The sequence below is a fragment of the Prunus persica genome, chromosome G4 (assembly GCF_000346465.2).
Source record: "Prunus persica cultivar Lovell chromosome G4, Prunus_persica_NCBIv2, whole genome shotgun sequence".
Classification (NCBI taxonomy): Eukaryota; Viridiplantae; Streptophyta; class Magnoliopsida; order Rosales; family Rosaceae; genus Prunus; species Prunus persica.
Window position 1 is genome coordinate 834,477 of NC_034012.1, and position 21,279 is coordinate 855,755.

The window sequence follows — 21,279 nt, forward strand, 5'->3', positions numbered from 1 at the left end:
GAAAAAAGAAAGGCAGCCAGCCCTTAAAATGATTGGGTTGCTTAGAAGGGAAGAAGAAGGAGGGACCTAAAATCACAAGGGTAAAGGCTTAGGCAAGGCAAGACATCAATCATCACTTCACACACTCCTCATAAGTGCATGCACATTTCATATCATATTGCACACGCAAAAGGCGTACGTCCAAAGCTTACAACCGCCGTGAACCGTCCAAATGAAAAAAAGAAAAAAGGTAACTGTGAGCTGAGCTACAATACAAGGACTGCAATTGCAACTCACTTCGTATAATGACTCTTGGTTTGTAACGGACCAGACTGGTTGGTGGGGTTGGTGTTGGTGTTGGTGTGTGAGAGAGAATGTGAGTTGGGTTTGGTTTGGCGGCTTATACAAGTTTATCCCAACTGTCCACTCAAGTCTCTAATGCTATGCACACAAAGCCTTTGCCTTTTGGACTTGCTTGGGTTGGTTGCTCTGATCTCATTCAACTCCTTTCTTTATCTTTCAGTTATTCCCTTTTCCTTTCTATATCATTTTCTCATTGATAAGAAAATGACTTTGGCAAACTTGCAAGTCGGGAGCCTTTTCATACATGATACATTATCATTCCTTCCTTTAAGAAAGGAGAAAAAGGACTTATTTTTTGGTAATGGGCACACATTCTCCATCAAACTTGGGATAAACAATAGTTGATCATTGCCTACTTGAGAGACTATTCAAACACCAAAGAGTCGTGAATTAAAGTCAACCTAATCTCCACACTTAAGCTAATAAGAATATCCCATGAAATGATCCAAATCCAATCCATTGTACTTGTGCATACACATACATGCATGCTCATTATCCATTAAGGAGTAAGGAGGACAACGGCAAGGACACTTGCCTTGCCTCATTGAAAACCTTAATCTACGTCACCACTTGCACACCAAAACGCATAGAATTACTTTAATCATATTTAATCATACCTCCTAAACCTAACCTAATCTAATCTTATCTTAGCTTAGAGCTAAGCTAAGCTAAACTAAGTAACCGCCGGCCAAACTAGTAACATTGCAATTTGCACCCTCCTTTTGCCACGTGGAAGCCTCACATGACTTGTAGAGAGACGGCGGCCGCCCATTGGTCCAAAAGCCGAAAGGCTGGAGAAAGGTTTTAGCCCAACTTAAAAGCCAAACTCATACCAAAGCAAACCCCACACTCTTCTCGCCACACCCCCCCTTCTTTTTCTCTGCCTCTCTCTCTGGCTTCTCTGCTTTCCCTGCCCTCTGCATATACATATATAATTCAGCTCCTCCCACCAAACAAAAACAACACATACCATTTTACCTAACCTGTAAAATCTTCCCAATGGACTGGACCAGGGGACCAACCATTGGCCATGGCTCCTCTGCCACCGTCTCCATTGCCAAGTCTCATGGCTCCGGTGAGGTTTTCGCAGTCAAGTCAGCCAAGCTCTCACAGTCACACTCCCTTCAGATGGAGCAAACAATTCTGTCTACATTAAGCTCTGCCCAAATAGTATCATACAAAGGCTGCAACACCTCCACCGAGAACGGCACCGTCTTCTACAATATCTTCCTCGAATACGCACCCGGAGGCACACTCTCCGACGCAATTCGAAGGCAAGGCGGGTGTCTAAACGAGGCCGCGATCAGATCCTACACGAGGCAAATTCTACTTGGGCTGCACCACCTTCACTCTAATCAAATTGCTCATTGCGACATTAAGGGTCAGAATGTTTTGGTCACAAATAATGGGGCGGAAGTGAAGCTCGCTGACTTGGGTTGCGCCAAGCGCGTAAATTTTGCTCATGGGTTGCCAATTGGGGGGACACCGGTGTACATGGCGCCGGAGGTGGCGCGCGGAGAGCAACAGGGACTTGCCGCCGATGTGTGGGCTCTGGGATGCACGGTGATCGAGATGGCCACCGGGCGGGCTCCGTGGCCTTGTGTTTCCGACCCTGTATCGGCCATGTACCGAATCGGGTTTTCCGGTGAAGTGCCGGAGATACCAAGCTCTCTGTCGAAGCAGGGCAGAGACTTTGTCACCAAGTGTTTGATGAGGGACCCAATGGAAAGGTGGTCCGCTGGTGAGCTTCTCAAGCATGAATTTTTATTTGAGGCACCCAATTATTGGCTCAGTCCCACAACTGTGTTAGATCATGGTTTGTGGGAGGAGGAGTTTGATTTGGATTTGGAACACATTTGGGAACCGACCCATCAAAGTGGTTGCCCAAACTCAGCTAGGGGAAGGATTCGACAGTTGAGTGAAGGCAAAGCGGTGTCGTTTTCAGGAGTGACCAATTGGGCTTGTGATGATGAAGATTTTTGGGTCACAGTGAGAAGCAATGACATTGAACATCCAAGTACGACGCTCCATTGGAACGAATATAAAGCCGGTGATATTTGTGACGACGAGCCTCAGCCAACAAAAACAAATGCAAAAACTACTAGTGGTGGTGGGTTGGGTTTAGACGCTAGTGAGGCAGCTAGCTTTAGCAGTAGACATAGGAAGAAGAGCAGGGCTTGGACAGCCTCCAAATGTAACCAATATGTCTTTTGTGGAAATCTGAATTTTGTAAACAGGGAATTAAGGTTGTTTATTGATCAGCTCCTTATAATTATACACTGTTTTCCTTCTCTTATTCTTTCACACACACAGCCTAGGCATGGCCCATCATACTTTCATTTCGTAATGTTGTCTGTTTTGAAAAAAGGTTAGTTTCTTGGACACCCACCTGCCAAAAGTTTAACCAAAATTTTCAAAGACCGCAAAAACTTTGTTTAGTTAGCTTTTGACATGCCCAATAGCCACCTGTAAATGGTTGCGACTCTTTGCAACTCTGGGTTTTAGTATGGATATTACTACTATAGGCATACCAAATACCACATGGACTACTCTCTCCACCCATGGACACAAGAAGAATAAGTGATACAAACAGTGTAGTGAATCTGTGAAACGCTTGCATATATAAGATCAAAGAAAATATACAGACGAGATAAAATGTGGAAAACATAATTCCCAAACTGACGTAAGAAAAAAAAAAACAATCATCTTCCAAACAATTGTTATGAAAAATTATATATATACTAAACTGTTATAAAACTAGAATAATCAGAGGATGAGAAGTACCATTGTAATATTGGGAGTGGAATTATATTTCTCTTTGTGGTGTTTACACTGACAGAATTTCTCCTCAGATAGACTCCACTCTTTCTCTTCTCTCTGACTCTCACTCTTTCTCTTCTTCTCTTTCGTATGTTTACAAGCAAATATAATGTCTATTTATAGGCAAAGCAAATGGCCTTTAAGGGAGACATAATGATTTCTCCCCAACATCATTATCCCATCTTTTGACTAATACCCTCTAACTATATCTCCATCTTTTGACTAATACCCTATAGCTTTATCTATGTGGGCTTCATTTCTTTATAACATAAACGACAATCCATCTAAACACTGTTCTTAAGCGCAGTGTAATGACGAAAATGCCCCTCCTTTTACTGTTGTTTTCAATTCTGTTTTCTCTTCAACACAGTGAATTTCCGAAAATGCCCTCCACTAAACATTTTTTGCTCTTCCCTTTTTGCCCCTGTCTTTTACTATATTTTTCCTTATGTTCCCTTTTTGCCCCTCTCTTTGGATGCTAACTCTCCCCACTGTTATGCTAAAGTTTAGTGGCTGATTTATATATCACTATATTAGCATTGATGAGCATATCATTCTTTATTATTACTTTACCGAAAACATCATCACTTGCTCTATGCTATGCACAGTAGCGTGCCTAATTAACTTGACACTGTTGTTTTTGGTTGCTCTGGCTGATTTGGCTAATTAATTTTTCCATTTATCTACACTGACTCTTCTTATTTTCTAAATATGTACCAATATAGTTAAAATCTCTGCAGAAGACAAGAAAAACCATAAACCACTTCTATAGTCGAGCTAACAAAAGATAGATCCCCCTTCAATAAACATCAAGGCAGAAAAATTCCCTTCCTAAACCTGCATATATGTAAAGACACGTACAAATTCTTTTGAACAAGGAGCAGCTCAAACTGTTGATATTTTGATTGCTGCTTGGTTTAATAAAATATGACCAATATTTTAAGATGACAAGCAGCATATAAAATATTTTATTAGTCTTTATTTTATAACTTAAACTTACTACATATTTTCTTAACTTTGTACACATGTAAGATAGTTTTAAAACCCGCAACCTTTGATAGTCTCCACGAAAAATTAATGGGCTAAATCCGTGCACACGACACGAGGGAACATGAGCAAAATTAAAGCCCGCGAAAAAGACAAAGCAGCCCACAACTCCAAACCAAACCCGGAATAAGGTTTTTAGCACAGTAATCATTTCCAGGCCTTCCGGCCGGGGACTTTCCCCGCTGCTTTCTCTCCTCCCCGGTACCTTTTGTTTGATTTTCTTTAATAATGTGAACTTTCCTTTTCGTTGGTTTAGGGTTCTTTTGCGTCGTTTGTATCTAATAAAAGATCCTAAACCCCCAATTTTGTTTTCTTTAACGTTCTGAGGTTTCCACAGTGAATTGTAAAAAGGGCGTTTCCAACATTCAGCGGAGTTGCAGAAAATCTAGCCATGTCGGAGAAAGGAGCAAAAGGGTTCTCTGTAGCTTCCTTGAAAGGGAAGGATGATAGCTCAACAAAGTCCAAGAAGGGGAGAAAAGTCCAGTTCGATTCTGAAGGTTGATCATGTTTCTACACTCTCTTATCTTTTCCTATTTAACTTATTCTCATATTTTAGTCATGCTTGTGCTCATCTTCTTCAATCGTCAACATCTATAATGTTGGTACTTGAATTTACAGGTTTGCATGAACCCAAAACATTCTGATGAATTTCCATTTTGATCACTCATCTGATGTTTTCTTGTTCCCTTTTCACAAAATGTGATTTTTAAAGCTGATTGGGGCAAAGGGGGAAAAGGAGACAAGAAAGAAAGAACCACAGCCACTGGAGCTCAAAATTGAGCAGGGTGAGCACTTTCCTTGGCTATAGAGTATTTTTCAGCTATAACATGTTATGTTTACTTACTATAGTATAGTATCTCAGTGCTCAGTTCTGTGTGTTTCATATTTCCTATATCAAATAGTTGTCATTTTTGTTAATGCTTGCAGAACTGCCACAGAGTGCCAAATGTCTGATGGATTGTGAGGCTGCGGATATATTACAAGGAATCCAGGAGCAAATTATCCTGTTGTCTAAAGATCCTACTATTAAAATCCCTGTGTAAGAATGAAGTTGATTATTTTCTCAATAGAAGAATGGCGATTGAGAAAATGGTTGTTGGTTATAGCAATCGATGTTTGTTTTGTGTATATGAAGTGCTCCAATTGGTTTGCTTTCAGATCATTCGACAAGGGACTGCAGTACGCCAAAAGAACCAGCCACTATACCAATCCCCAATCTGTCAGAAAAGTTCTTGAGTATCCTTGATTGGTTCCTTTACATTTATATGTTCATGGGCGTGTGAGTATGTGCGTGCTTGAGAATGCTTGATTTGTTCCTCTAGGTTATATGTGTGTTTAGATGAATATCTTTCTTTGCCATCGAACTCTTAACTTGAATATTAGGACTCTCACAAAATATGGTGTCTCAGATGGCGAGGTTACAATCTCAACCTTTGGTATTAGTTTTTAAAATTTAAGCGATGGTATTTGATATTAATTTTCTTGCCGCAGATAAGTGTGATTGCCAATGTTTGTCCCGAAACCACTGATGAAGTTTTTGCTCTAGTACCATCCTTGAAGGTAGAGTAATGTTCATAAGAAGATTGTAATTTGTGGCTAGTATTTTCTTTGACCGTATTGAATGATCCAGATAGAAAATTTTATTTTAAATATATATATATGATTTTTTGTTTTCTTGTATGAACTAAAATGTGAAAAATAGAACTCCCTAACAACTGCCATGAAAAGTGAATAACTAAAAAACATCTTGAAAGGTCTGCAATCCCCCTAATTAATCTTGTTGGCTACTTTGTGAGTCTGTGACAATCTCCCATTCTAATTGGCTTCTTAAGATCTTGGTCTCTTCAAGTAACTGATCATACTCAAGAATATCATCTTCTAAATCTTCCTTTAGATCAATAATATTAGCTTCTGTCTCTGTCTCAGCTTCATATTCTAGTTGTTTAAGCTTGTTTTCATATGACTGCAACTGGCTCTTCAAGCTTTGGTTTTCCTCAACTACAACACCTTGCTCAATGAGTAACTCTCCAAATAGTTTCCTTACAACATCAGTATTGGCTTCTGCAACACAAACCTCTCTCTCTTGGTTCTCAAGTTCAAATTCTAGTTGGTCCAGCCTTATTCTCAATGACTGCAATTGCTTCTCTTTTTCTGCAAGTATACCACAGTGGTTGACGGAAGCCTCTTCATATCTTTTCTGTAAAGCACTAACATTATTATTTTCAGCCAAAAACTCTTGTGTCCTTCTGCAAAGTTCATATTGTAGTTGTTGGTTTTCTTGCACTACAATATCTTTCTCAGCATGCAACTCTTTCAATAAGTTACCTAGAGAAGTAATATTCTCTTCCGCAACATCAAGCTCTTCGGTTTTCATCCTAAGGTCATATTCTACTTGGCTGAGAGTTGCTTTCCAGAACTGCAATTCGCAAACATGATCAAACTCTGTCTTCTTGTCGATTTCAGATTCTAGCTGTTTGAACTTGTTGTCATATGACTGCAACTGGCTCTTCAAACTTTGGTTTTCCTCAAGTAACTCTTCATATAGGTTCCTTAGAACATCATTATTGGCTTCTGCAACATTAACCTCTCTCTCTTTATTTTGAAGTTCAAATTCTAGTTGGTCCAGCATTGTTCTCAATGATTGCAATTGCTTCTCTTTTTCAGCAAATAAACGATTGTGGTTGAGGAAAGCCTCTTCGAATCTTTTCTGTAACGCACTAGCATAGTTATTTCCTGCCAAAACCTCTTGTGTCATTTCGTCAAGTTCATATTGTAGCTGTTGAAGTTTGATGTTTGATGATTTCAACTCATTCTGCAGACTTTGATTTTCCTGCACTACAATACCTTGCTCAATATGTAACTTATTAAATAAGTTACTTAGAGAAGAACTATCAACATCTGCAACAATCAGCTCTTTGGTTTTGATCCTAAGTTCATATTCTACATTGTTCATTTTTCTTCTCAAAAACTGCAATTGATTTTCTTTTTCTCCAAGCAAACCATTGTCGTTCTCTTCAAATCTCTTGCGCAGTTTTGCCACCAACCTTGTTTGTCTCTGAAGTTTTCTGATATCCTGACGTACTTCGTGCATCACAAAATCAAGGAATATGCATAATCCTGCAAGTGGACAAAAACATTTTAACTAACAAATCAGAAAGCATTAACAAATACAAACTCAAAAAGAAAAAGAAAAAAAAAATTCAGACATTAGCCTACAACACATGCAACAGGGCAATTCATTGAAAACCCACAAAAGGGCAAGAAGCACCCGGAAAAAAAAAAAAAGCAACAGAACTAAAGCAAGGACCAGATCTAACTAAAACCCAAGCACAGGCACAGCATGAAGATCATGATCCCGTCCGACAAAAATTAAACGGGCATAAGGCCAGCAGTAAAATGAAACACACACTTGACATGCGGTAGCAACACCAAGTTGAAAAAAGAAAAATTACAGAAAATACAGACCCACATCACAGATCTATCACAAAAGCCAGTAACTCTCAGAGCAGTCCAAAGGCACAAGAATAGTAACCAAGGAGCAGGAAGGGGGTGGTGCAGGCACCAGAGTCGGAGCGTTGTCGCGGCTCTACACACCTTCCAAGGGGTACGCGAGAGATCGCGTTTTGGGTTGGCCGTTGTATCCGGGTGATGAAATCGGTTCGAAAGGGAAGTGGGGGAATCTGGGTTTTGAACATCAACAACCCAAGAAATCGCATCTTCACCGGAATCGTAACCACCGATGCACCAAGAGGAAACCAGCAATCGAACCGACGACGGCCAAAGGACAGCTCTGAGAAAGATGGAATGGTGGAGATATGCGGGATCTAAGCAGATAGTAGGCATGAAGCCTTCGATACAAGCAGGGTATGCTTGAAAGTTGGAGTTTTTGGAATTTGTTAAGTAACCAAACAAGGGCAGTTCGCGGTTGGTTCTAGCTAGCTCTGCGTGGACTAGGTTTAGAATCATATTAGGCTTCCTATACTGGTTCAATTTTCAAATTAATACAAATCACTTGAAATTTCAAACAGTTCATATATTAATATCATCGTATCTCAAGGGTTTAGCCCACAATGAATAACATGCCAATTCATTCTACGGAAATAAACGTGTTATCTAGCATAAATATTTAAAATATATCATGCTAGTTTATACCAGGGACTCTTAACATTCACGCACAACTAATTAGGGATTTTTAAAGGGAGGGATGTATAATACAAACTCAAAATTAATAAATAAATAAATAAATAAATAAAAATCAACAATTCAATGAACATGAAACTATCAACCAAAACCAATATATAGTGATTGAGCAAAGAAAAAACACTTACCAATGAGAATTAAATCAATAAAGTAGTCAAAGAATTGGGAGTAGCCGACGACACGCGACAAAGGCTTCTGAATCATCCTAACATAGTGTAGAAAGCAGAACAACCTGAGCATGCTCTTAACAATAATAAGCCAAAACAACGGAACATGATTACTCCTCATAGCTAACATGTTCATATTTTCAGTGTTGAGAATATCTCTAGAAAATTAGATTAGTTTTTGATGAATTGAAAGCTACATAGAATTGTTTTTATTTATATATGTATCTGATTAGGCCTTATGGGCAATTTCCTTGATGCATTAGTAATTAAGGGTGAGTTAGGAATCCTATCAAACTAGTGGTTCTTTATAAACTTTCCGTTTTGAGTTTTGGATTCTTTTTCTTTTTGGGATGGGAAACACAACCTAAAACCAAAAGAAAGGGAAAGTCCTTGTGTTAATTATAATTCCTATTGCTGCCCGGTTGTGATAAGCTCTATCCCTTTTTCCAATCCTTTTCCTTTCATCAACAAGATTTGAAAAAGTTTGTAATAAATAGCTGTTAATTACTCTCTTATCCCTAAATGCTACCTGGTTAAATTAAGTTTCACCGACCTTAAAAAAAAAAGAAATAACAAAACAATAGTCCTCCTTTTCTTTTCTCAAGATATATATGCATTTTTTTTTCTCTTCCTTTTCCTTTTCTTTTTCTCAAGATATATATACATCCTTATATCCAATACTATGATCACTTGCCATTATTTTGACAATTTATATGGGTAACGTTTCTGGATTTATCAAAACAAAAGAAATTTTTAGTTTTTTTTTTTGACAATGTGATATTCTAAACTACTCTAATATTTAAGGAGGAAGTTTGAACTTGAGTGAGTGTACAGAAGTGGACGCGCTGCCATAGCCAATTGGCCATACTCATGTTTGCCCAACACAAGTCATTCAAAATCATTAATCATCAAACACCATGCATGTACTCGTAATTTGTGTCCAAATAGTTGCTAACTAGAAAATATACGTTTTTTTTTATTTAAAAAAACGTCTGCATATAAAAAATCAGGTAAGAATTCTCTATCATTAAGTTATTACGTTCGAAATGTATCACAACTTTTCAAGACAAAATTGAATAATTGATCCATTCTACTTCAACACAACTTCTAATTACATTTATCACACAAAGTAGTAAGCCTACCTCTTCTCTCTTTTTCTTTTGCTCTTCTCTTTTCTATTCCATTTTCTCCGCAATTAGCATATATGACAATTTAAATGTAATCAAATAAACCCATCTTAAAGCACTCCCAAACAACCACTATGAAAAATAAATAACAAACAAAAAACCTCAAAAGGTGGGCAAAATCCCTTATGAATCTTTCTTACTACCTGAACGTGACATTTTCCGGTCCAGTGACTTTAACTGGTTCTTTAAGTTTTGATTTTCCTCAAGTAATCGATCATATTCAAGAAGAAACCCTTCCGATTGTTTTCTTAGAGCAAGAACATTGGATTCTGCGGTATGAACGTCTTTTGTCTTTGTCTCAATTTCAGATTCTAGCTGCTTGAGTCTTGTGCGCGATGTAGCTATCTCATTCTCCAAGGCTTTGATCTCATCCAAACTGCTAGCTTTGCCATCCTCAGATCCTCTGTTCTGTTTCTTAATGGCTTCCATGCTCTTTCTTCGTATACGAAGTTCTCTAATATAGTGGTGTAGTCTGTCTATCATAAGAGCAAGAAATAGGGAGCATCCTGCAAGTGGGCAACACAAATGGGTTAATGCCTAACAAGATTATCAGTGAGCAAGAGTAAATCATGAAACATGAAACTCTGCGCTGAAATGAACAGCTAGTGAACAACAATGGTAACAATATGACCACAATGCAATCCACAAAACATTAGTTACCTCTTAAAACTACAAGACAAAGCACATATTTTCTGTTTTTTCCCTTCATGGTTGCAGTTAATATCTAACCATACTACTATTGACATAATGAAAACTGAAAAATGCATTTAACAAAGATAGAAAATGCGAGACTCTTGCAGCAAATAATATACTTCTATGCTAACACAACCTACACAAAAAATAACGGAGCTGATGCTATCATATTGATGTCTACAATATCAATGCTCTTTCCAGATAGAATGACTTATATTACCTTTCAAACGCTTCTCTTTTCTTTAACAAAATACTTTAATTAAGAAAAAAAGAGGTTGATTTCTTGCTCTAAGGGGACGCATCAAGGTACCTAGGCTCATTACGGGCATTACTCATAATTGGCACAGAAATGAAAGAGACGTAAAATTCACCAGTAGCTCTGATCATTACATCTCATCTCCAGCCAAACAAAATGGTGCCATGGGTGATCTAACTCTATATCAACAACTGTAATAGAGCATTCAAACAAATTGAAGTTTTTCTATCGAATCATGTGGCGAGTTAATACTGAGGAATATGAAATTCTCTATGTGCACATAGGTTTTGGACAGCCCGTGAATTTGAAACCACTTAATTTACACTCAGGCCACCAACACTTCAATGCTTAGAATCAGATTTATAGGGGAGTAAAACAGGCAAAAGAAAATGGCTTTTCAGAAACAACTTAACAAGATCCAGAAAACATAGCTAATTCCCACTTACCAGGTAGTGTCATTAACGAAACAGTGATTTAAATATATGAAGGCACAAAGCTACAATCTTGATCAGCCATCTCATTCCCCCAATCCATCAAAGCAAGCACATTTCAATCAAAAATCATAAAGGAAAAACGACAATCGAACAAATGTACATTCAAGAAATCCACACTCAAATTAATATCAGAGAATGCCACAAAACAAAAAGTAAGACTTACCCACATACCATAAAGTTGAAGTAATTGAACCCAGATAAAGAGATTAAAAATTTAAAAATTACCCATGAGAGTGGCTTCAAGCAGGTGCTTGACCATGAGGACCTGATCGGTGGGACTAACAATAGCAGCTTTGTCGATCCGACTATTCTTGATCTTAATTATGCTGTAAACGCTAGTCATCAACGCCACAAGCACCGTTCCCGCCACGGTCTTGACCACAATGGGTCCACGGCCGCGCTTGATCTGATCCAGACCCAATATTACCAGCTTCCTAAATGGGGTCCTAAACAAAAAGGCAAGTATCAGAGCCATCTCTGACAAAATCACTATGAACATTAGCTGAATCATCTTCCCAGACTTGTAGTTTTAGTGGGTAAACAGAGCATGCCAGTATATGTGTGAAAGTTGAAAGCTTTAGGAAGCGTATGTCGGTTTAGTTGTTATTGAAGAAGGATGGAGGGTATGAAATGAAAGAGAGCAAATAAATCCTCCTCCAACTATATCGGTGGTCATAAAGGAATTCTTACCATAAATAAGGATAGAATAGTAAGATCTTATACTAATACTAATATCTTTATATAAATTAATTTCCCTAGCTGAGAGACATCATGGAGGTCACGTTAGGTTAACCATAGATACAGATCCAAATCTCTCTTGTTCATATTGCTTTACTGAACCATTTTTTACTGATTGGTTAGTTGGTGTCGATAACCCAGACCCATCATCAATGGCAGTTGGCGAGCAAAAAGCATAAATGCCTTTTGGCCTTTCGTTGGCCTTTACTTAACAAGCAAGCAGTTTATATAAGGGAATTGATTGATAGTGACAGATTTACATCTCACTAGCCACTTGTGGCAAATAGGCAAATATATATGGGTGGTGAAGGCAAAGATTTCCAAATTATACGTCTGTCCATCTTTAATCTAACAAAGTTGTGCAATGCATAAGAGAGAACTTCAATAACCAAGTAAAGAAATTTTGAAATGTAGCAGTCGGATTTCATAGTGGGCTGGATTGGGCCTACAATCATGGGTTTTTAGCCTTTGATGAAATGCCATATGGGCTAGCTCGGTTTCTTCGTGCACGGCTATCGTGCACAAGAGGAGAGAGACAAACATATAGGTGTAGCTCCGCTCTACACCTTGCAAACCAACAAGGATATGGGGAACAAGAATCGAGCTCAAGACTGCTTACATAGAAGACTCTGATTTCATGTTAGACAACCAATAATCTCAAAAAACTTAAGCTGTCAGAAAATGGATCAACAATGTATATCAAGATGACACCACCTGATTTATTTGATTGTTAATCAAGTGAGACATGGTTGTTGAGAGTGTTTGTCCCACATTGAAATGTTAAGGGACCTAGCCTGGGTTTATAAGGAGTTGGGCAACTCCCCCCATTGCCAATTGGTTTTGGGGTGGAACCTCAACTTCCTTCAATGGTGATGATGTTTATGAACAAAGTTAAATGTTACATAATGTACAAATTACATCACACAACTAACCAAATTAGAAAGTGAAACCAACGTATATAACACTAGAATAGCTTGCTTGCAAACTTTTCAGAGAAAACAGCAAGATGCTTGAGTTCTGATAGGCTCCTTCCCAGCTGCAAAGCCACCTTCATTTCAAACACCTGCCCATGCTCTCTTCTCTCAACTTGTTTCTCTTTCACATTTGATTCTATAGTCTCTTGCATGAGCCTAAAGAAACCAGCATTGCTTCTATACATTTCAACCACCATTCCAACTTGGCCACCATGCTCTAATGTGTTCACCACACTTGCTAAAGCTCCACAAATAACTCCTGCCATCACACCCCACACCCCGTAAGTACCACTAGAACCCACAAAAGCAGACCCCAGTGCTGCAAGGCCAGTTAATGTAGGGCCAGAGATGGCCATAACTCTGTTGATTTTTAAGGCCTTCTCAGTCAACTTCAAGTATTCTGGCACATCCTTGCTTTTCAAAACCCCAACTACCTCTATCATTTCCTCTTCCAATTTTTGACTCCAACCATTTCCATCTATTAATTTTCCTTCAGCCCCTTGAGCTCTTCTGTGATTTTGTTTTGGCCACCAGATTGTCGGTTCCACAGTTTTGGGGAATTTATCCAGCATTTCACCTAACAAAGGAAGTGGGTAGGCTCTGTCCAATGCCAAGACTTTCTCCATTGCTTCATTCACATCCACCATAGTATTTTCACTGTGAAGTGATAGTGTTGTTTGAATCTGGGCATGAAGCTGCTTGAACAATCTAGCTGCGTATCTCTGTTCTTCAGCAAGTTGGGATGGTTGGATTTTGTTCATCACCACCAACATTCCAGTGGCTGCTACATAAAGTATAGTGGAAGAGAGCTTGAGAGCCATGAAGGGTGCTCGTGCTCCGGTTGTAACAGCGCAAGTGGTGGCGGCAATTCCTGCCATGGTTGCAGCAGCGAGAGTAATTGCATTGATGGACATCAAAAGGAGGTGGTTCCAATTGTCACGCTGTGCTCCAATATTCTTATGCATCTCCACTCTATCTGCAATAGCCTCCATGATAGCATACAGCTTAGAAGTAACCATTGGATCATCAGAATGACTTGCACTGTTATTACTTGGGATTTTGTAACCATTACTTGTGATGTCCAAGTTGTCAACCAAACTTCTGGATGGGAGCTTGGGAAGAGAAATTGGACTCACCTGGAATTTTGGTGCATTATTGGTGGTGGCTTTAATTGCTCCTCCTTTAGGAAAACGCATTTGATCAGGCGAACCCATCAAACAAAAGATGCTTGAAACTTGAAAGGTTGCCATATTTTCTTTTTGGCTCGATCAAACTGTCAAACTTAGGAGGTGGTTGTTGATAGTTTGAATATTATGCTCAACCTCTCATGGCTTATTAGATCACTTCTCATCTATTGTTTTTGCTCAACCACTTCTCCTCTTGGGGTTTGAGCTTTGACACAATATTCAGTTTGGAGGCTGAGGCACCAATATTAATAATGTGCCTACTCCTAACTTTTGTTTTGTAAAAATATTTCATGGACAACAAGAATAAATTGTCAGTCCATTTTAGTTTAATCTAGTTTATCTATTTTTTTAAAAATAAAATATTATGAACGTGGTTTTTTAATAAACAAAACCAATTTCTTAGGCAGAAGGAATATTTGTTTTTTAAAATTAATTTCCAAAGAATCCGAAGAAATCTTCATTCTAATCCAATATTTGTCGTAAACTGTTGGTCTAGATTTTAATTGATTTCTCAATTTTGGCAATGGCCTAGTAGGCCTTAGTGGCATTACCCCCTCTCATCCTATGGTGGGAAGGTCTTGTGGTTCATTCAAATGCCTCACGTGGATGAATTAAAATACATGTAAAGTGATGTACGGATGCTTAATGTGCTCTCTATTGGTGCAAAGATGATGTGTTTTTCATCATCATAGTGGTGGCTTCTTCTTTATTTGCAATTGGCAATTCCACACTATCTCTAAATCAGTCAAACTTACATAACCAGTTGATGAATTATATTTCAGAATCCTTCTTAGCGTTTAATCTTTGAACATCCTACTTTACTATAATTTGTTATGGTAATCTTTCAAAGCTTTGCATTACAAGCATCGACTTGGGGATGCACACAATGTGTAATTAGCAAGTCCTCCCAAAGTTCATTTTAGACACATCCCATACTCCGATACTCGTTTTGCAAAGAAAACAATGGGGCAAAGTGGGGACAGAATCTGATTACGTATTTGGGTCACGGTCAGTGTAATATTCAGCCATCGATTCAAGGAGAGATTAGACAAGGTGGATAGATTATTCAAAGTTGCCATTCTATTAGAGAATGAGTCGTTGTCCTTCATGGCTTATCTGCAACATAAGCAAAAGCTTTGTGGTTTATTATATGATATGACCCCTGCTTTGTGCATTGAGGCATTGAGGCTTTGAGGCTTTGAGGCTTTGAGCTGTCGCAATCACATGCAAATTGCAATGCAGGTGTGGTCTCCAACGCCAACAGGGTAAGCAATTTACAGCTTAGATTTGGAAGCGTTTCAGTTCATCGCAACAATATATAATGCAATGTAGCATGTCAATTCATACTTGCTTACCAAAAAATAACAAGCACAGATCACACATTTAGTCATTTCGAATACTGTTCACAAGATCCAGCATACATGAAAAAGGGATCCAGGGCTTATATCTGCTTTATGTAGACTTCATAATTGTTGAAGAAAGACCATCTGTGACTAGAAGTAACTTGGAGGGAGCACAAATTATCTGAGGCCAATCAAAAAATTTCCGTCGCTTCACTTAGCCTTTGGTAATGCCACAGATCTTGCTTGTAAGTTGAGGAAAATTCCCCTGAAAAAAGGAAAAAAGCACAAGGCCAGCCAGTTTGTCAATGAATCGGGAAATATTATCAGGAACCAAAAAACAACATGGATATTAATATTATAGTGAAAAGAGGAGATTAAGCTTATAGCCTGTACCAGCCAAAAGCGACCAAGCTGTGGAAGACGACACGGAGATGGAGAGGGACATACTGGTGATTTATCCAACCCAGAACAGGCCAGAACTGCATTTTCATCCGTCAAGGTTTAAAATGTGTTATGTTTCCTGATAAGGTGTTAGCATAAAAAATCACAATGGAGACAGAATTATACCGTCCATGATGTGTACTGCACTGACGGGTAGTCCTTCTTAATTTTATTCTTTACATGCATCCAAGGTCTTCCTGCGTTTCACATCTTTTCTTAGACAATAAGCAGCAAAGTTCACATAGGCTGTTACATTCATATCTGTCCCACATGCTAACATGCCTCTTTTAGGCTGACTTTCTTTGAAAATTTCAGAGTTGTTTGACTAAAAATATTATAATCCCAAAGCTTAGATCTTAATCAAATTTAAGGGCTGAGAGGAACTACTGCATTCCAACTGTATTTCTCACATGCCAACATTTCAAACATAAAAAATTGATGATCACAAGTTTTGACATATTATATACTTACCCTCCACAACCAAACCATAGTAAAGCATGAAAAGCAAGTTATTCCAAGGAGAAGATGTCAACTGTTCCACCAGCACCTGAAATAAGTTTATTAGAAATTTTAGAACGACTAATAAAATCTTCTTTATGAACACAATCTTTTTGGTTTCAGAAGAGGAAGAGATCAGAAGTTATGGCACTTAAATAACAATGGCTATAATTAATATGAAGTGTAGGAACCCATGACTCGAACTTCTGCAGCCATGTGGGGTTTCAATAGCTGGGGGAAATGTCACTTCTTTTTACCATGGATTTCTCAACCAAAAACCAGAGCGTATGAAGGCAAGTAGAGTAGCCTTACCTTCTTGGCTACTGTTTTTGAATCCTTCTTCCCCTTGAAAATCTTATCTAGTATTAAATGCAGGAAATGCCCAAATGGTCCAAGATAAACAGCTCCAAAAAGCTGCATGCAGAAATGCAAGGTTATAATGGACAACACATGTAATATTACTTGTACACATCAAAATTGACATATTAGCAATAGACATGTGTGCATATATAGCAAAAAAATTAAACCTTCTTTCCTTCAGCACATTAATACTTTTAGGGCCAAGCAAATAGAGTCATGATGATCCACCCAAACTTCTTACAGAATCTTCTCAGAAAAACAAGAACGTACATATCACCCAATAATGATTGTAATTATGACTGCATAATGAGTTTTAGTCATTATCCCTGACAACCATGCTGTATATTTTGCATTTTACTGGGATATTTTCTGTTTGCTACATTAGTTTGTAAAAAGGGTTAGTGATATTATCTTCTTTAACTGCATGCCTTAATCCAAAAACCCAGGTCAGGGGTGTGTGTGATATGCAGGGTGAGGTTTTAGGCATCCACCTGATTGAAATGCCATCCAGTGTAATCATGTTCATAAGTGTTACGTTGGTCTTTCAGACCAAATCTAGCTGTGAACTTATTCTAATTAAGGTTGAGCAATGGCTATGAGTTTAGCCAAATGAAATGTGTGTGTGTGTGGCAATGATCAAATAGAAACAGCATCATTTAGCTACAGTAGGGAATTGGGATCTTTCCATTCATTTAGCTCAACTGCTTAGCATCCAATTATATAGAAGAAAGAAAAACACAGTTGCGAGCGCACGCAAATCAAATATACAAATCCTTTATGTAATTGGAAAACCAAGAAACCAAAATAAAATGGGACCTTACCACTTTGAGAAGCAGCCGTCTTAACTGAAGTTTCTGGATGCCGGTGAGCTTCTGAGACACTATGTCACTGATCGCTGACAAAACCCCAGCTGTAATTGCCTGTTTGAAAAAGAAACGAAGGTATCACCAAAAATTCCCAATTAACAGCATTTGATGGCTAGGATAGAGAGACTAAATTAGCACAAGTACCAGTCATAATTGAGTTTAAAAGGCAATATCTTTGAAAACCCAGATGAGAAAACAATCTAAAACTATAAAGAAAATCCTTTCTTTTGGCTTTCTTCCCTAAACTTTCTGGGCAACTAAGCGAGCAGGAGTTTAAACGGAAAACAGAGGAAATCAAGGTAACCCCATCACAAAATTGGACTGAAACAACAGACGTGAGATTAACAGAGACATGGGATTTGACCTTAGTTCTGAGAGGATGATGCTGAAGCTGAAGCAAGTACTGCTGCAACCCCTTCTTTGCAATCGACCCCATGCTTTTCCTTGTTACAGTCTTCCAATTCTTGAGAGGAACTAACTGTTTGCGCTTTTCAGTTTATAGTTTTGAGTGAAATATCTCTGAGGCATTTAACTGTAGCTCAAGACTGTCAAGCAGAGATTTTGTTTGCATTGTATGGGTCCCTCCATGGCTGTGCCGGAGCGGAGTGCCCAATTATCAGGGGAGAGTATCTTTTGGACTTCGCATATATTCTCCTTTTACGGTTTTACCAATCACAAGCTGGCAGACCATTCCTTCCTTTCAGGAACGGGTTCCGAATATAAAGTTGACATAGTAAAGTTGACATCGACATATGGGTTTGAAGATTTTCAGGTGGAAAATTGAAAGTCAATTTAATCCGATCAAAATTGGAAACGCTCAAACCCTCATGGCGTCAAACCAAGCCTAAAAATGTTTTTTTATTTTCAATTTTTTTTAAAAAATACAATAACAATCTAAATTATTCTAAATTAATCTAATTTACGGAAAATGAGACTTAAACTTTACTGCAATGGGGCGAGCTCACCACCCTTAAAAATTTGCTTAACTCACATATTCAAGCCTAAACCTGCTTTACCTTACACAATTTGGTTTACTATTTTATTACATTTTGTTTTGTTATATTATGTGTGATTTGTGTGTAATATACAATGCTAGAAAACAAAAATTATTACTGCTTTAAGTTACTCATCAACTTCATTTATTTCTGACAATGAAAAGATGTTAACATGGTATTTGGTGACTTGTATTTTTGTGAAATAATTGTGATATTATAATGATATAAGATGATCCTTACAAATTGAGTCTTGAAAATGATATATATTTTTTTAAAGAGCAACTCCTTTCAACATATTTTAAAGCACTAATAGAAGCAACCCCACTATTGATTCAAGTGACAAGGATCGGAATGATACAAGTGTACCAAAAAAGAAAGACCAAACATTTAGAAAATTATAATATAATGTTGAGGTTTGAAAACTAGTAGTTGGAAAAAAAAAATACTCAGTCCATCTTTAAAACCCAGTGAAGAGACCACTTCAATCAAATAGGAGGTCACAAAACTTGCAAGTTGCTAGCAGCTTATTAAATTGTTGACAAGGTGAAGTACCACGTAGGGCACCGCTCTTGCATGTTTGCATGAGAGAGAGAGTGTGTGTGAAGCCTTAGTGGACCAAATCTTGAACAGAGAAAATTTAAAATAAGGGAATGGGTCAGGCTGCAGGTCAGCCAATGGGCTGAGTCTACTTTGCCCGTTCAAGCCGGTCAACATTTTCCAAATCTGACCTCTTCCGTTCATTCAGTTTCAGCTGTCCTTCCCCGCTATAAATAACACCAAATTGGACCTTCTATTTTCATCTCGAACTCTTCTCTCCTCCTACAACAACAACAACAACAGCAACAAAGGCACCAAAGAGAAAAACTCAGATCCCCTCTGATTTCAATACTCTAATTACTTCACAACCAAAGAGATCCAAGAAAACCCAACAAGTTAAATGGCTTCCTTGCAAACTTCAACTCTCATTTTCTCTTCTTCTTTTTCTTCTTCATCCTGTTCTTCTTCAAGGAGATCAAATATCAATGCTGCTATCCATGTCCCCAAGCTCCCAAGAGTCCGCTTCGCAGTCCCAAAAACAGCAACAAAGCTAGTTCTTGAGGGGCTTCAATTGAGGGAACCAAAACATATCCTTGATAATGATTCATACAATAACCATTCTGCCACTCCAGCAACTCCTACAGCTGCTACAACTCAGCTCTATGCAATCTTAGAAGCCGTAGCAGACAGAGTTGAGATGCACAACAACATTCGTGAGCAGCGCGACAACTGGAACACGCTTCTTCTCAACTCCATCAACATGATCACTCTCTCAGCTTCACTCATGGCTGGAATTGCAGGCACTGCAGCCGGTGCTGGAGTGTCGGTTTTGGCCTTGAACATCTCCTCCACTCTTTTGTTCTCTGCAGCCTCCGGAATGCTTCTTGTGATGAACAAGATCCAGCCTTCGCAGCTCGCTGAGGAACAGCGCAATGCCACAAGATTGTTCAAGCAGCTCCAGAGCCAAATCCAAACCATGCTTGCTCTTCATGATCCTACTGAACAAGATGTGAAGGACACTATGGAGAAGGTCTTGGCACTTGACAAAGCTTACCCACTTCCTTTGCTTGGAGCCATGCTTGAAAAGTTCCCTAAAAAATTTGAGCCAGCTGTTTGGTGGCCTAAAAATATTCAATCTCAAAAGCCAAGCAAACCCAACTCCCAGATCGGAAAGATTAATGGGTGGAGTGCTGAGCTTGAAGAGGAAATGAGGGAAATTATTGAAGTGGTGAAGACGAAAGACATAGAAGACTATGAGAGACTGGGGAGCTTGGTGTTGAAGATCAACAAGATTTTGGCAATCTCAGGCCCTTTGCTAACTGGGGTTGCAGCCATTGGCTCTGCTTTTGTGGGCCATGGGTCAGCTAGTGCCATAGTGGCAGTGGCTGCAGGGTCATTGGCTAGCGCAGTTAATGCTTTTCAGCATGGTGGGCAAATTGGGATGGTGTTTGAGATGTATAGGAACTGCGCTGGCTTCTTCAACAAATTGGAGGATACAATTCAAGCCACACTTGAAGAACAAGATTTGGAGAAAAGAGAAAATGGGGAGTTGTTTGAAATGAAGGTTGCTATGCAATTGGGAAGAAGCTCGGATCAGCTTAGAGAACTTGCATCAAAATCAGCTTCATCTCGTCTCGAGGGAACATCCATAGATGAATTTGGTTGCAAGCTTTTCTAAGTAGTTCATCAAATGTTGTACAAACAGAAATAGGAAAATTCCTCTGATTCTTTGGTTCTTTTTAGAATGTAACAATAGATTCTTCGTACAAAAATGTAACATAGAAGAACTAATGTTAACACAAATTTTTCACACTACAATATTCGCAGAAGAATGTGTTTGATTTTTTTGTTTCTGCATCATTTGCTGTCATGCATGACATAGAAACATTTAGTCTTTTGTTTTTTTATCTATCTAATTAAGCTTTGTTAAGTGTTTAAACAACCGGTTCTGAGAGTCATTGACTTTTTAAACATAATTTATGTCCTTAGTTTAAGGGGAGGGAGTTGTGAATTTAGTAGTTGAACAAAATAAAGTTGTCTATAGCATTTTGGAATATTTTTATCATCAAAACAAGAAGAAACTGGTCTGGATTGGATGGCTTAGATTCACCGGAAATGTTGACTCTGAGACAAT

At 38.5% G+C, this 21,279-nt stretch overlaps 7 protein-coding genes across 10 annotated transcripts; 3 read left to right on the plus strand and 4 right to left on the minus strand.

Annotated features, from left to right (window-relative positions):
- Positions 716 to 2,715, plus strand: LOC18778337 (mitogen-activated protein kinase kinase kinase 2). Its single transcript, XM_007212494.2, has one exon. The coding sequence runs from the start codon at positions 1,342 to 1,344 to the stop codon at positions 2,713 to 2,715; it is 1,374 nt and encodes a 457-aa protein (XP_007212556.2). The 5' UTR covers positions 716 to 1,341.
- Positions 4,292 to 6,436, plus strand: LOC18779306 (DNA-directed RNA polymerases IV and V subunit 4). Its single transcript, XM_020561167.1, has 7 exons — positions 4,292 to 4,410; positions 4,547 to 4,706; positions 4,922 to 4,994; positions 5,137 to 5,248; positions 5,368 to 5,445; positions 5,593 to 5,626; positions 5,701 to 6,436. The coding sequence occupies exons 2-7, from the start codon at positions 4,653 to 4,655 to the stop codon at positions 5,776 to 5,778; spliced, it is 429 nt and encodes a 142-aa protein (XP_020416756.1). The 5' UTR covers positions 4,292 to 4,410; positions 4,547 to 4,652; the 3' UTR covers positions 5,779 to 6,436.
- Positions 5,791 to 8,657, minus strand: LOC109948387 (synaptonemal complex protein 1-like). Of its 4 annotated transcripts, none has more exons than XM_020561164.1 (2): positions 8,538 to 8,657; positions 5,791 to 7,326 (listed from the first exon to the last, which is right to left on the minus strand). In XM_020561164.1, the coding sequence occupies exons 1-2, from the start codon at positions 8,647 to 8,649 to the stop codon at positions 5,981 to 5,983; spliced, it is 1,458 nt and encodes a 485-aa protein (XP_020416753.1). In that variant the 5' UTR covers positions 8,650 to 8,657; the 3' UTR covers positions 5,791 to 5,980. The 4 variants fall into 4 exon arrangements, with proteins under 4 accessions (XP_020416753.1, XP_020416752.1, XP_020416755.1 ...); XM_020561163.1 differs by lacking the exon at positions 8,538 to 8,657 and adding an exon at positions 7,742 to 8,376; XM_020561166.1 differs by lacking the exon at positions 8,538 to 8,657 and adding an exon at positions 7,804 to 8,375.
- Positions 9,576 to 12,077, minus strand: LOC18779454 (B-cell receptor-associated protein 31). Its single transcript, XM_007211945.2, has 2 exons — positions 11,432 to 12,077; positions 9,576 to 10,269 (listed from the first exon to the last, which is right to left on the minus strand). The coding sequence occupies exons 1-2, from the start codon at positions 11,715 to 11,717 to the stop codon at positions 9,887 to 9,889; spliced, it is 669 nt and encodes a 222-aa protein (XP_007212007.1). The 5' UTR covers positions 11,718 to 12,077; the 3' UTR covers positions 9,576 to 9,886.
- Positions 12,825 to 14,168, minus strand: LOC18778780 (probable F-box protein At4g22030). Its single transcript, XM_007214061.2, has one exon. It carries the CDS (start codon positions 14,166 to 14,168, stop codon positions 12,909 to 12,911), a length of 1,260 nt encoding a protein of 419 aa, XP_007214123.1. The 3' UTR covers positions 12,825 to 12,908.
- LOC18780854 (peroxisomal membrane protein PMP22) lies at positions 15,353 to 18,335 on the minus strand. Its single transcript, XM_007212059.2, has 7 exons — positions 17,978 to 18,335; positions 17,569 to 17,667; positions 16,700 to 16,801; positions 16,361 to 16,436; positions 16,016 to 16,086; positions 15,842 to 15,927; positions 15,353 to 15,713 (listed from the first exon to the last, which is right to left on the minus strand). The coding sequence occupies exons 1-7, from the start codon at positions 18,047 to 18,049 to the stop codon at positions 15,659 to 15,661; spliced, it is 561 nt and encodes a 186-aa protein (XP_007212121.1). The 5' UTR covers positions 18,050 to 18,335; the 3' UTR covers positions 15,353 to 15,658.
- LOC18778885 (probable F-box protein At4g22030) lies at positions 19,332 to 20,963 on the plus strand. The gene has a single exon (XM_007212934.2). It carries the CDS (start codon positions 19,546 to 19,548, stop codon positions 20,821 to 20,823), a length of 1,278 nt encoding a protein of 425 aa, XP_007212996.1. The 5' UTR covers positions 19,332 to 19,545; the 3' UTR covers positions 20,824 to 20,963.

What these genes read in the sequence shown, in the direction of transcription:
- LOC18778337 (XM_007212494.2), top strand. Translation starts at nt 1,342, where the DNA reads ATGGACTGGACCAGGGGACCAACCATTGGCCATGGCTCCTCTGCCACC.
- LOC18779306 (XM_020561167.1), top strand. Translation starts at nt 4,653, where the DNA reads ATGATAGCTCAACAAAGTCCAAGAAGGGGAGAAAAGTCCAGTTCGATT. An exon ending in AGTCCAGTTCGATTCTGAAG is followed by an intron (nt 4,707 to 4,921) that starts GTTGATCATGTT and finishes TGATTTTTAAAG; the next exon opens with CTGATTGGGGCAAAGGGGGA. An exon ending in CCTACTATTAAAATCCCTGT is followed by an intron (nt 5,249 to 5,367) that starts GTAAGAATGAAG and finishes GTTTGCTTTCAG; the next exon opens with ATCATTCGACAAGGGACTGC.
- LOC109948387 (XM_020561163.1), bottom strand. Translation starts at nt 7,925, where the DNA reads ATGCGATTTCTTGGGTTGTTGATGTTCAAAACCCAGATTCCCCCACTT. An exon ending in CACCCCCTTCCTGCTCCTTG is followed by an intron (nt 7,327 to 7,741) that starts GTTACTATTCTT and finishes GTCCACTTGCAG; the next exon opens with GATTATGCATATTCCTTGAT.
- LOC18779454 (XM_007211945.2), bottom strand. Translation starts at nt 11,717, where the DNA reads ATGATTCAGCTAATGTTCATAGTGATTTTGTCAGAGATGGCTCTGATA. An exon ending in GCTTGAAGCCACTCTCATGG is followed by an intron (nt 10,270 to 11,431) that starts GTAATTTTTAAA and finishes GCCCACTTGCAG; the next exon opens with GATGCTCCCTATTTCTTGCT.
- LOC18778780 (XM_007214061.2), bottom strand. Translation starts at nt 14,168, where the DNA reads ATGGCAACCTTTCAAGTTTCAAGCATCTTTTGTTTGATGGGTTCGCCT.
- LOC18780854 (XM_007212059.2), bottom strand. Translation starts at nt 18,049, where the DNA reads ATGGGGTCGATTGCAAAGAAGGGGTTGCAGCAGTACTTGCTTCAGCTT. An exon ending in ATCATCCTCTCAGAACTAAG is followed by an intron (nt 17,668 to 17,977) that starts GTCAAATCCCAT and finishes TTTTTCAAACAG; the next exon opens with GCAATTACAGCTGGGGTTTT. An exon ending in AGCTTGGTCGCTTTTGGCTG is followed by an intron (nt 15,714 to 15,841) that starts GTACAGGCTATA and finishes TCCTTTTTTCAG; the next exon opens with GGGAATTTTCCTCAACTTAC.
- LOC18778885 (XM_007212934.2), top strand. Translation starts at nt 19,546, where the DNA reads ATGGCTTCCTTGCAAACTTCAACTCTCATTTTCTCTTCTTCTTTTTCT.